This window comes from Coregonus clupeaformis, chromosome 5, assembly GCF_020615455.1.
Source record: "Coregonus clupeaformis isolate EN_2021a chromosome 5, ASM2061545v1, whole genome shotgun sequence".
Lineage (NCBI taxonomy): Eukaryota > Metazoa > Chordata > Actinopteri > Salmoniformes > Salmonidae > Coregonus > Coregonus clupeaformis.
Window position 1 is genome coordinate 42,384,563 of NC_059196.1, and position 13,020 is coordinate 42,397,582.

Here is a 13,020-nt window from a genome sequence, read left to right on the forward strand (position 1 = left end):
CCAGCAGTCCACCCCTCCCTTCTCCACCCCTCCACCCCTCCCTTCTCCATCCCTCCATCCCTCCACTCCTCCATTCCTCCACTCCTCCATCCCTCCACTCCTCCATCCCTCCACTCCTCCACTCCTCCATCCCTCCACTCCTCCCTTCTCCACCCCTCCACTCCTCCACTCCTCCATTCCTCCACTCCTCCACTCCTCCATCCCTCCACTCCTCCATTCCTCCACTCCTCCATCCCTCCCTTCTCCACTCCTCCACTCCTCCACCCCTCCACTCCTCCCTTCTCCACCCCTCCATCCCTCCACTCCTCCATCCCTCCACTCCTCCATCCCTCCACTCCTCCATTTCTCGCTCTGGCTCCTTGGCACAGAAACATTGCATGTCGTGCAGAGAGACTGTTTCCATTCTGGGTAATCCTCCCTCTACCTCCCCATCCCCATATTTCTACCCCTCTCTGTTTGTCTCTCTGTTTCTCAATAAGCCACATAGGGAGTGTGGAGGATAGGATTGGATGGAAATAACCACCCTGTGAAAAATAAATGAAAGAAATCAAAGCAACCGCGAGAGAAACGCAGGAAGGACATGTGTGATATGGAAATGATGGATTAGTCTATATCTGCTTAGTCTCAAGCCTTCTCTTTTACACAAACAGGACTATTGGTGTTTGTGTAATACTGTAGCATAGCATGGCTAATTGAATTGAGTTCTTTTACACACTTTTTCTCCCCAATTTCGTGATATCCAATTGGTAGTTACAGTCTTGTCCCATCGCTGCAAATCCCGTACGGACTCGGGAGAGGCGAAGATCGAGAGCCATGCGTCCTCCGAAACACGACCCTGCCAAGCCGCACTGCTCGCTAGGGTTGCACGATATTGGAAATAACTGACATTGCGATATTTTGTTTTTCTGCGATTTATATATTGCGATATGAAAAAATACAGGATGTATGTATGATCCTCTGGGAAAAATGCAGTTTGCAAACAGCGACTTTTCAGGTGGAAGTCCTCATTAATAAAGTGTACGGTCAGACTTACGTAGGGCTCCGTTGTCCGGCTGGACCACAAGTCCATTGTTGCTGTATAATATTCAATGTGTGACAACTTGTGCCTTGCATTTCTCGTACAACTCTGGGATGGCAACTTGAGAAAAATAGTTGCGTGATGGCATTACACACCGCTTGTCAAGCGACCGGATCGTGTTTTTAAAACCCTCTTTGGTAACCGTGTTAATTGGTACCATGTCTTTAGCGACGTGAAATGTTATTGAATCTGTGATTTCTCTCTGCCGTTTGGAACCTTTCTCGTACGGTGTAATACTGGCAAAGGCATCCGATCCATCTGCTTTTGGAGGGCATTGAGATGCTTTGGAGGGCATTGAGATGCTTTGGAGGGCATTGAGATGCTTTGGAGGGCATTGAGATGCTTTGGAGGGCATTGAGATGCTTTGCACTCCTCATACAGAGATTTGTGGTGCCGCCTTAACTGATCGAACAAATTGGTCGTGTTGCCTCGTGTTGTGGCAACAATTGCAAGGCACTCTCGACAAAGTACCTGTTTTTGGTCAACATCATCCTGTCTGTAGCCGAAATATTTCCATATAATTGACGGTGCATTTTCTTTTTGCCACCAAATTTCGCTCTTTTTTTGCCTGTTCCTCACTCATCATTTCGTCACGGCAATCAGAGCCTGCATGGCAACCACATGCAGCAACCAACTCCGTGTTTAAAATAATAATAATAAACAGTGTATCCAATAACCCATAAATCGGAGTAAATTACGTTATATCAGACAGTTTAACATTTAAAAAAAATTATATATATTGTAGACTGATATATGTTTACCTTACTAAATCGCAAGTTCTGCGATGTGACTATTGCGGATGCATACGTCGCAATGTCGATGCTGAAACGATATATCGTGCAGCCCTACTGCTCTCTTAACCCAGAAGCCAGCTGCACCAATGCGTCGGTGGAAAAACCGTCCAGCTGGCGACCGAAGTCAGCTTGCAGGCGCCCGGGCCCGCCACAAGGAGTCGCTAGAGCACGATGGGACAAGGAAATCCCGGCCGGGCCAAACCCTCCTCTAACCCGGACGACGCTGGGCCAATTGTGCGCCGCCTCATGGGTCTCCCGGTCACGGCCGGCTGTGACACAGCCTGGGATCGAACCCGGGGCTGTAGTGACTCCTCAGCTTTAGACCGCTGCTCCACTCGGGAGGCCACATCCTAATCCCTATATTTAGTGCACTACTTTTGACCAGGGCCCCGTGGGTGCCATTTGGGACGTAGCCATGGTCTCTCTGTCATGATAAATGACTAAAATGTAAATGTAAATGTAATGATGTACATTTAATAGCCTACAGCAACAGGACAGTTGCACTGAGCAGCTGGTGCTTCTGTTTTCACCCTCCATCAGTGCTGTTAGTACATCCAGGCTGATTACATTCTGTTATATCTCCCTGTTAGGACATCCAGGCTGATTACATTCTGTTATATATCCCTGTTAGGACATCCAGGCTGATTTACATTCTGTTATATCTCCCTGTTTGGACATCCAGGCTGATTACATTCTGTTATATCTCCCTGTTAGGACATCCAGGCTGATTACATTCTGTTATATCTCCCTGTTAGGACATCCAGGCTGATTTACATTCTGTTATATCTCCCTGTTAGGACATCCAGGTTGATTACATTCTGTTATATCTCCCTGTTAGGACATCCAGGCTGATTACATTCTGTTATATCTCCCTGTTAGGACATCCAGGCTGATTTACATTCTGTTATATCTCCCTGTTAGGACATCCAGGCTGATTACATTCTGTTATATCTCCCTGTTAGGACATCCAGAATGATTACATTCTGTTATATCTCCCTGTTAGGACATCCAGGCTGATTTACATTCTGTTATATCTCCCTGTTATGACATACAGGCTGATTACATTCTGTTATATCTCCCTGTTAGGACATCCAGGCTGATTTACATTCTGTTATATCTCCCTGTTAGGACATCCAGGCTGATTTACATTCTGTTATATCTCCCTGTTAGGACATCCAGGCTGATTTAAATTCTGTTATATCTCCCTGTTAGGACATCCAGGCTGATTTACATTATGTTATATCTCCCTGTTAGGACATCCAGGCTGATTACATTCTGTTATATCTCCCTGTTAGGACATCCAGGCTGATTACATTCTGTTATATCTCCCTGTTAGGACATCAGGCTGATTACATTCTGTTATATCTCCCTGTTAGGACATCCAGGCTGATTTACATTCTGTTATATCTCCCTGTTAGGACATCCAGGCTGATTTACATTCTGTTATATCTCCCTGTTAGGACATCCAGGCTGATTTACAGTCTGTTATATCTCCCTGTTAGTACATCCAGGCTGATTTACATTCTGTTATATCTCCCTGTTAGGACATCCAGGCTGATTTACATTATGTTATATCTCCCTGTTAGGACATCCAGGCTGATTACATTCTGTTATATCTCCCTGTTTGGACATCCAGGCTGATTACATTATGTTATATCTCCCTGTTAGGACATCCAGGCTGATTACATTCTGTTATATCTCCCTGTTAGGACATCCAGGCTGATTACATTCTGTTATATCTCCCTGTTAGGACATCCAGGCTGATTTACATTCTGTTATATCTCCCTGTTAGGACATCCAGGCTGATTTACATTCTGTTATATCTCCCTGTTAGGACATCCAGGCTGATTACATTCTGTTATATCTCCCTGTTATGACATACAGGCTGATTACATTCTGTTATATCTCCCTGTTATGACATACAGGCTGATTACATTCTGTTATATCTCCCTGTTAGGACATCCAGGCTGATTACATTCTGTTATATCTCCCTGTTATGACATCCAGGCTGATTACATTCTGTTATATCTCCCTGTTAGGACATCCAGGATGATTTACATTCTGTTATATCTCTCTGTTAGGACATCAGGCTGATTACATTCTGTTATATCTCCCTGTTAGGACATCCAGGCTGATTTACATTCTGTTATATCTCCCTGTTAGCACATCCAGGCTGATTTACATTCTGTTATATCTCCCTGTTAGGACATCCAGGCTGATTTACATTATGTTATATCTCCCTGTTAGGACATCCAGGCTGATTACATTCTGTTATATCTCCCTGTTTGGACATCCAGGCTGATTACATTATGTTATATCTCCCTGTTAGGACATCCAGGCTGATTACATTCTGTTATATCTCCCTGTTAGGACATCCAGGCTGATTACATTCTGTTCTATCTCCCTGTTAGGACATCCAGGCTGATTTACATTCTGTTATATCTCCCTGTTAGGACATCCAGGCTGATTTACATTCTGTTATATCTCCCTGTTAGGACATCCAGGCTGATTACATTCTGTTATATCTCCCTGTTATGACATACAGGCTGATTACATTCTGTTATATCTCCCTGTTAGGACATCCAGGCTGATTACATTCTGTTATATCTCCCTGTTATGACATCCAGGCTGATTACATTCTGTTATATCTCCCTGTTAGGACATCCAGGATGATTTACATTCTGTTATATCTCCCTGTTAGGACATCCAGGCTGATTTACATTCTGTTATATCTCCCTGTTAGGACATCCAGGCTGATTTACATTATGTTATATCTCCCTGTTAGGACATACAGGCTGATTACATTATGTTATATCTCCCTGTTAGGACATCCAGGCTGATTTACATTCTGTTATATCTCCCTGTTAGGACATCCAGGCTGATTTACATTCTGTTATATCTCCCTGTTAGGACATCCAGGCTGATTTACATTCTGTTATATCTCCCTGTTAGGACATCCAGGCTGATTTACATTCTGTTATATCTCCCTGTTAGGACATCCAGGCTGATTTACATTATGTTATATCTCCCTGTTAGGACATCCAGGCTGATTACATTCTGTTATATCTCCCTGTTTGGACATCCAGGCTGATTACATTATGTTATATCTCCCTGTTAGGACATCCAGGCTGATTACATTCTGTTATATCTCCCTGTTAGGACATCCAGGCTGATTACATTCTGTTATATCTCCCTGTTAGGACATCCAGGCTGATTTACATTCTGTTATATCTCCCTGTTAGGACATCCAGGCTGATTTACATTCTGTTATATCTCCCTGTTAGGACATCCAGGCTGATTTACATTCTGTTATATCTCCCTGTTATGACATACAGGCTGATTACATTCTGTTATATCTCCCTGTTAGGACATCCAGGCTGATTACATTCTGTTATATCTCCCTGTTATGACATCCAGGCTGATTACATTCTGTTATATCTCCCTGTTAGGACATCCAGGCTGATTTACATTCTGTTATATCTCCCTGTTAGGACATCCAGGCTGATTTACATTCTGTTATATCTCCCTGTTAGGACATCCAGGCTGATTTACATTATGTTATATCTCCCTGTTAGGACATCCAGGCTGATTACATTCTGTTATATCTCCCTGTTAGGACATCCAGGCTGATTACATTCTGTTATATCTCCCTGTTAGGACATCAGGCTGATTACATTCTGTTATATCTCCCTGTTAGGACATCCAGGCTGATTTACATTCTGTTATATCTCCCTGTTAGGACATCCAGGCTGATTTACATTCTGTTATATCTCCCTGTTAGTACATCCAGGCTGATTTACATTCTGTTATATCTCTCTGTTAGGACATCCAGGCTGATTTACATTCTGTTATATCTCCCTGTTAGTACATCCAGGCTGATTTACATTCTGTTATATCTCCCTGTTAGTACATCCAGGCTGATTTACATTCTGTTATATCTCCCTGTTAGGACATCTAGGCTGATTTACATTCTGTTATATCTCCCTGTTAGGACATCCAGGCTGATTACATTCTGTTATATCTCCCTGTTATGACATCCAGGCTGATTACATTCTGTTATATCTCCCTGCATTACTCAAAGACTTGAAAAATAATTTCTCATTGTGTTTAATATTCATCATGAATACATTTTCCATCGTTGGCATGCTTTAGTCTGTGTTCCAAATGGCACCCTATTCCCTTTATAGTGCACCACCTTTGACCGGGAACCTGTTGTAGTAGTGCACTATATAGGATGGTTTTTGGAACTCAGCTACAAATCTGTAGTGGGAGGACACATTAAATCAGGTTACGCAACTCTGAGGTTTCTAAGGAGGAAAAAATATCTTCTTAACTAACCATCTCTGTGAACTAAATTGAAAGCGTACCAGGCAGGCCTGTCTTCAACTCTTAACGTCTTGTTTTTGATGATTATCTAGGCCTACCGAGCGCCACATCTCTGAAATGGCACCCTATTCCCTATATGGGTCATGCTACATCTCTGAAATGGCACTCTAGTCCCTATATGGGTCATGCTACAGAAGTGGTGCAAATTGGGGGTTGGAAAAGAATTCAAAATGATATCCTATTTTCCCCAAACTTTCAGCAGATGTCTTCCAACATGTCAGGTAGACATATACACTACTCACACACTTTGTTTGTATTGAATATTTGAAATATTTACCAGAATTCCTTACCACCCCACTAAATGTGTCACTTCTGAAACATAGTGAAGAAGCTGCGATAAAGAGAGAACCATACACAGTAGTGATCATTTTACCATTTGATTAACCTTCTAATTTTGTAATATTATTTATATATATATATATATATATATATATATATATATATATATATATACACAGTGAGGGAAAAAAGTATTTGATCCCCTGCTGATTTTGTACGTTTGCCCACTGACAAAGACATGATCAGTCTATAATTGTAATGGTAGGTTTATTTGAACAGTGAGAGACAGAATAACAACAACAAAATCCAGAAAAACGCATGTCAAAAATGTTATTAATTGATTTGCATTTTAATGAGGGAAATAAGTATTTGACCCCTCTGCAAAACATGAGTTAGTACTTGGTGGCAAAACCCTTGTTGGCAATCACAGAGGTCAGACGTTTCTTGTAGTTGGCCACCAGGTTTGCACACATCTCAGGAGGGATTTTGTCCCACTCCTCTTTGCAGATCTTCTCCAAGTCATTAAGGTTTCGAGCCTGACGTTTGGCAACTCGAACCTTCAGCTCCCTCCACAGATTTTCTATGGGATTAAGGTCTGGAGACTGGCTAGGCCACTCCAGGATCTTAATTTGCTTCTTCTTGAGCCACTCCTTTGTTGCCTTGGCCGTGTGTTTTGGGTCATTGTCATGCTGGACCCATTTTCAATGCCCTGGCTGAGGGAAGGAGGTTCTCACCCAAGATTTGACGGTACATGGCCCCGTCCATCATCCCTTTGATGTGGTGAAGTTGTCCTGTCCCCTTAGCAGAAACCCCCCCCCCAAAGCATAATTTTTCCACCTCCATGTTTGACGGTGGGGATGGTGTTCTTGGGGTCATAGGCAGCATTCCTCCTCCTCCAAACATGGTGAGTTGAGTTGATGCCAAAGAGCTCGATTTTGGTCTCATCTGACCACAACACTTTCACCCAGTTCTCCTCTGAATCATTCAGATGTTCATTGGCAAACTTCAGACGGCCCTGTATATGTGCTTTCTTGAGCAGGGGGACCTTGCAGGCGTTGCAGGATTTCAGTCCTTCACGGCGTAGCGTGTTACCAATTGTTTTCTTGGTGACTATGGTCCCAGCTGCCTTGAGATCATTGACAAGATCCTCCCGTGTAGTTCTGGGCTGATTCCTCACCGTTCTCATGATCATTGCACCTCCACGAGGGGAGATCTTGCATGGAGCCTCAGGCCGAGGGAGATTGACAGTTATTTTGTGTTTCTTCCATTTGCGAATAATCGCACCAACTGTTGTCACCTTCTCACCAAGCTGCTTGGCGATGGTCTTATAGCCCATTCCAGCCTTGTGTAGGTCTACAATCTTGTCCCTGACATCCTTGGAGAGCTCTTTGGTCTTGGCCATGGTGGAGAGTTTGGAATCTGATTGATTGATTGCTTCTGTGGACAGGTGTCTTTTATACAGGTAACAAGCTGAGATTAGGAGCACTCCCTTTAAGAGTGTGCTCCTAATCTCAGCTCGTTACCTGTATAAAAAACACCTGGGAGCCAGAAATCTTTCTGATTGAGAGGGGGTCAAATACTTATTTCCCTCATTAAAATGCAAATCAATTAATAGCATTTTTGACATGCGTTTTTCTGGATTTGTTTGTTGTTATTCTGTCTCTCACTGTTCAAATAAACCTACCATTAAAATTATTGACTGATCATTTCTTTGTCAGTGGGCAAACGTACAAAATCAGCAGGGGATCAAATACTTTTTTCCCTCACTGTATATATATATAGAGTACCAGTCAAAAGTTTGGACACACATTCAAGGGTTTTTCTTAGTTTTGATGTCTTCACTATTAGAAAACTATGAATTAACACATATAATAATAATAATATGCCATTTAGCAGACGCTTTTATCCAAAGCGACTTACAGTCATGCGTGCATACATTTTTGTGTATGGGTGGCCCCGGGGATCGAACCCACTACCTTGGTGTTTCAAGCGCCGTGCTCTACCAGCTGAGCTACAGAGGAATCATGTAGTAACCAAAGAAGTGTTAAACAAAGATTCTTCAAATTGCCACCCTTTGCCTTGATGACAGCTTTGCACACTCTTTTCATTCTCTCAACCAGCTTCATGAGGTAGTTACCTGGAATGCATTTCAATTAACAGGTGTGCCTTCTTAAAAGTTAATTTGCGTTTGAGCCAATCACTTCTTAATGCGTTTGAGCCAATCACTTGTGTTGTGACAAGGTAGGGGTGGTATACAGAAGATAGCCCTATTTGGTAAAAGACCAAGTCCATATTATGGCAAGAACAGCTCAAATAAGCAAAGAGAAACGACAGTCCATCATTACTTTAAGACATGAAGGTCAGTCAATACGGACAATCTCAAGAACTTTGAAAGTTTCATCAAGTGCAGTCACAAAAACCATGAAGCGCTATGATGAAACTGGCTCTCATGAGGACCGCCACAGGAATGGAAGCCCCAGAGTTACCTCTGCTGCAGAGGATAAGTTCATTAGAGTTACCAGCCTCAGAAATTGCAGCCCAAATAAATACTTCACAGAGTTCAAGTAACAGACACATCTCAACATCAACTGTTCAGAGGGGGCTGTGTGAATCAGGCCTTCATGGTCGAATTGCTGCAAAGAAACCACTACTAACGGACACCAATAAGAAGAAGAGACTTGCTTTGGCCAAGAAACATGAGCAACGGACATTAGACCAGAGATTTTTGGTTCAAACCGCCGTGTCTTTGTGAGACGCGGTGTGGGTGAACGGATGATCTCCACATGTGTAGTTCCCACCGTAAAGCATGGAGGAGGAGGTGTTATGGTGTGGGGTTGCTTTGCTGGTAACACTGTCTGTGATTTATTTAGAATTCAAGGCACACATAACCAGCATGGCTACCACAGCATTCTTGCCTATTTAACTAGGCAAGTCAGTTAAGAACAAATTCTTATTTACAATGACGGCCTACACCGGCCAAACCGGGCGACGCTGGGCCATGGACTCTTGACCTAGTGGTCTTGGTTTGAAGACCACATACATTTGGTCTTTAACTTGTCATGGTCTCTACTCACTGGGTCTGGTTCTGGATCTTGGGACAAATGTCCTGGTATAAATCTTGGCTCCTGGATATTACCTTTGACTCCAGAGTGGCGCAGTGGTTTAAGTGGTTAGAGTCCAGGCTCTGTCGCAGCCGGCCGCGACCGGGAGACCCATGGGCGGCGCACAATTGGTCCAACGTCGTCCAAGGTAGGGGGGCTTTTGGCCGGCAGGGATGTGGGTTCGTTTCCCATGGGGGGCCAGTATAAAAAATAAAAAAAATAAAAAATACATGTATGCATTCACTAACTGTAAGTCGCTCTGGATAAGAGCGTCTGCTAAATGGCCTAAATGTAAATATTTGCAAACCATAGGCAACTCAATTTGAAGAAGACAATGCTGTCTGATCATTGGCTGATCACTGCCAACCCATAGGAATCCCCACCCAGTTGACTGCTTTTAAATGGTGGAAGCCCTCAGTAGAGTACAATAGAGTACAGTAGAGCACAGTACAGTAGAGTAGAGTATTTGTATTTATTAAGGATCCCCATTAGCTGCTGCCAAGGCAGCAGCTACTCTTCCTGGGGTTTATTAACGATCTCCATTAGTTCCTGCCAAGGCAGCAGCTACTCTTCCTGGGGTCCTGCAACATTAAGGCAGTTATGTACAATTTAAAATATTACATGACATTATATTTCATAACACTTTACCCAATACATTTAGTGTGTTCCCTCAGGCCACTACTCCACTATCACATATTTACAATACAACATCCATGTGTACGTGTGTGTAGAGTGAGTGTCTATATGTATGTGTGTATGTACCTGTGTGTGTGTCTCTTCACAGTCCCCGCTGTTCCACAAGGTGTATTTTGACCTGTTTCTTAAAATCTGATTCTACTGCTTGCATCAGTTACCTGATGTGGAATAGAGTTCAATGTAGTCATGGCTCTATGTAGTACTGTGCGCCTCCCATAGTCTGTTCTGGACTTGGGGACTGTGAAGAGACCTCTGGTGGCATGTCTTGTGGGGTATGTATGGGTGTCCGAGCTGTGTGCCAGTATTCCAAACAGATTACTTTACATATTTCTTGATATATTAGATATTCGGTAGTGACACTTGAAGATTGACCAACACTCATTTTCTCCTAAATGTTAGCGGATAGACTGCGCACCATGTGGCCATGCTGGAGAGGGGTGCAATCCCATCACCTGGTGATATGTGTAGGGGTGTGGCTTAAGGCACATTCATTCTACAGTCCTTTTAATGCAGGGTTTTAATGCATAGGATGGACCACAGCTTCTGTCAGTCTCATAGGATGGACCACAGCTTCTGTCAGTCTCATAGGATGGTAATGTAGATAGTGTTGGTTTATTGTAATGTAGAAAAATGTTTGTTCGTCACCTGTTTTATTGTAATCGCCTGAAGTTCTTAAATGGCGACTGCCTTTAAAAAGCAACGAATCCCTTTGAAAACGGCCTATGTGGCATCATTAGAAACAGTTATTCTAGTGTCAAAATTGAGTACAAAGTGTAAATAGGATAACGTTGGTCTTAAAGTCAGTCTTGTCTAAAATGGAGTTTGGAACATCCGCGCATCACAACGGGTGTTCTGATGACTTTGTTTTGCACAACACCCCTCATTTTGACATCACCACAAACGACTTCAACGACGGCAGTCTCAGACTGAAGTACGTAGGGAACAACAGAGCAGCGGAATAATTCAGTTTGAGTTGTCAGGCAATCTGTATTCAGTATGAGATATATTTTTTAATGCAGATGTGTATCTCTCTCTCTCTCTCAGATGTAAACTGTGTGTGTGTGTGTGTGTGTGTGTGTGTGTGTGTGTGTGTGTGTGTGTCTTGGCCAGCTGTGTCAGTTAGCGTGTGGATTAATTCCTGCTGGTTATCTGTGCTAGATGTAATGAGGCAGCCTTCCTGTCCTCCCCTACTCCCCCTCCTGCACCTCTAAACTGATTGCTTGGAGAGAGTCACATTGAAGGGGGATTATAAACTAATGTAATGGCAGACCCCAATTCACCAGGCAACCTACAGGGTGATTCTCTGAGACAGGCTCTGGCATCCAGGAAGTAGCATTGCTGGGTCTCTGGGCGGTAGCCTGGGTTTCACCGTGTGTCTATTCTCTAGGTGGATTTTCTACTGAATTAGTAGAATGATCAGAAGGTCTTTGATAAAGTGCTTGCTTGCATCCGTCCTCCTGTGACTGACCCTGGCCTATACACTCTCTGTTCTTTGGGTTACCCACAGGTCTACAGTACTTCAATTGACTGACCTGTTTTCTGTTTTTTCTCCTACAGCTTTACTGTCGTGACTAACCCTGTTCTCTGTTTCCCTAGGTCTGCTGATAGGGTCCGGCTGTGCTCTCTACCCACTGGGCTGGGACAGTGAGGAGGTCCGGCAGACCTGCAACAACACCTCTGATCAGTTTGAACTGGGTGAGTTTAGTTCACGCCTCCATCCACAACATAGGTCTGTACAGAGTTCACACCTCCATAACAGCCAAGAAACATAACAAGATTCACTCACACTTAACATGCCAACAAGGAACATGAAAATGTAGACACACACACATTGTAAATTCATCCTGTGGAAGTCTTAATGCTATAGGCTACTTTAGACTAGCCAGATGTCAAACCTCTTTGTTTAAATGTAGAGTACATCAGTCGGCAGAGGCAGAGTCCCCATTTGTCCTGTAACACTCCTGTACGTAGCAAGCATACTGGGGAATCCCCATTTGTAGTGTGTGTAGATTGATGAGGGGGAAAAAAAACTATTGAATCCATTTTAGAATAAGGCTGTAACGTTACAAAATGTGAAAAAATTAAAGGGGTCTGAATACTTTCCGAATGGACTTGTAGCTACAGTGGACCTTGTCAAAATCATCCATAAGAATGTTCACCACAAAATAAGTGCCATGAGTCTTGAACATAAATTGTAAGACTCAAACAGTGAATCGGTATTCAAGCTTATTTGAGCCCTTAACACCAAAACAGCCCATAGATATGAATTCATGCGAGTTGTTCTGTCAGCGTTGTTGTTGTCTGAATAAAATGCTTGTTATAAGAAGATGACTCTGTAGCTGTAGTCGTTGGGGGTCGTTAAATTCTGAGATTGTTTCCGAGCGTCGTTCTCCCGAGTACAGAGACAGACAGTGGTCGGTCCCAAATTTCACCCAAATTCCCTACATAGTGCACTACTTTTGACCAGAGCCACATAGGCACTGCATAGGGAATAGGGTGCCATTTTAGGACACAGTCAGGTGTCCCCTGGGACTACCCAGCATGCACTGGGAGAAGAAAACAGACGGTTTGTCTCAGCACAGATGATGTGATGTCTCTACAGTAAGCCCGTATCAACCCCCGCAGGAATTAGTAGGTAACTATGGAGGAGATTTAGAGATAGAGAATAGAATGGGGTTAGTTGTTC

The 13,020-nt window shown here is 43.3% G+C and overlaps 1 protein-coding gene across 3 annotated transcripts in view; it reads left to right on the plus strand.

Moving 5' to 3' along the window:
* Nucleotides 1-13,020, plus strand: part of LOC121566863 (LHFPL tetraspan subfamily member 6 protein) — a 133,420-nt gene that overhangs the window by 117,894 nt on the left and 2,506 nt on the right. For all 3 annotated transcript variants that reach the window (XM_041876754.2, XM_041876756.2, XM_041876755.2), the window contains exon 3: nt 11,931-12,029. In XM_041876754.2, coding sequence (XP_041732688.1) covers nt 11,931-12,029 — 99 coding nt within the window. The remainder of the gene's footprint in view (nt 1-11,930; nt 12,030-13,020) is intronic.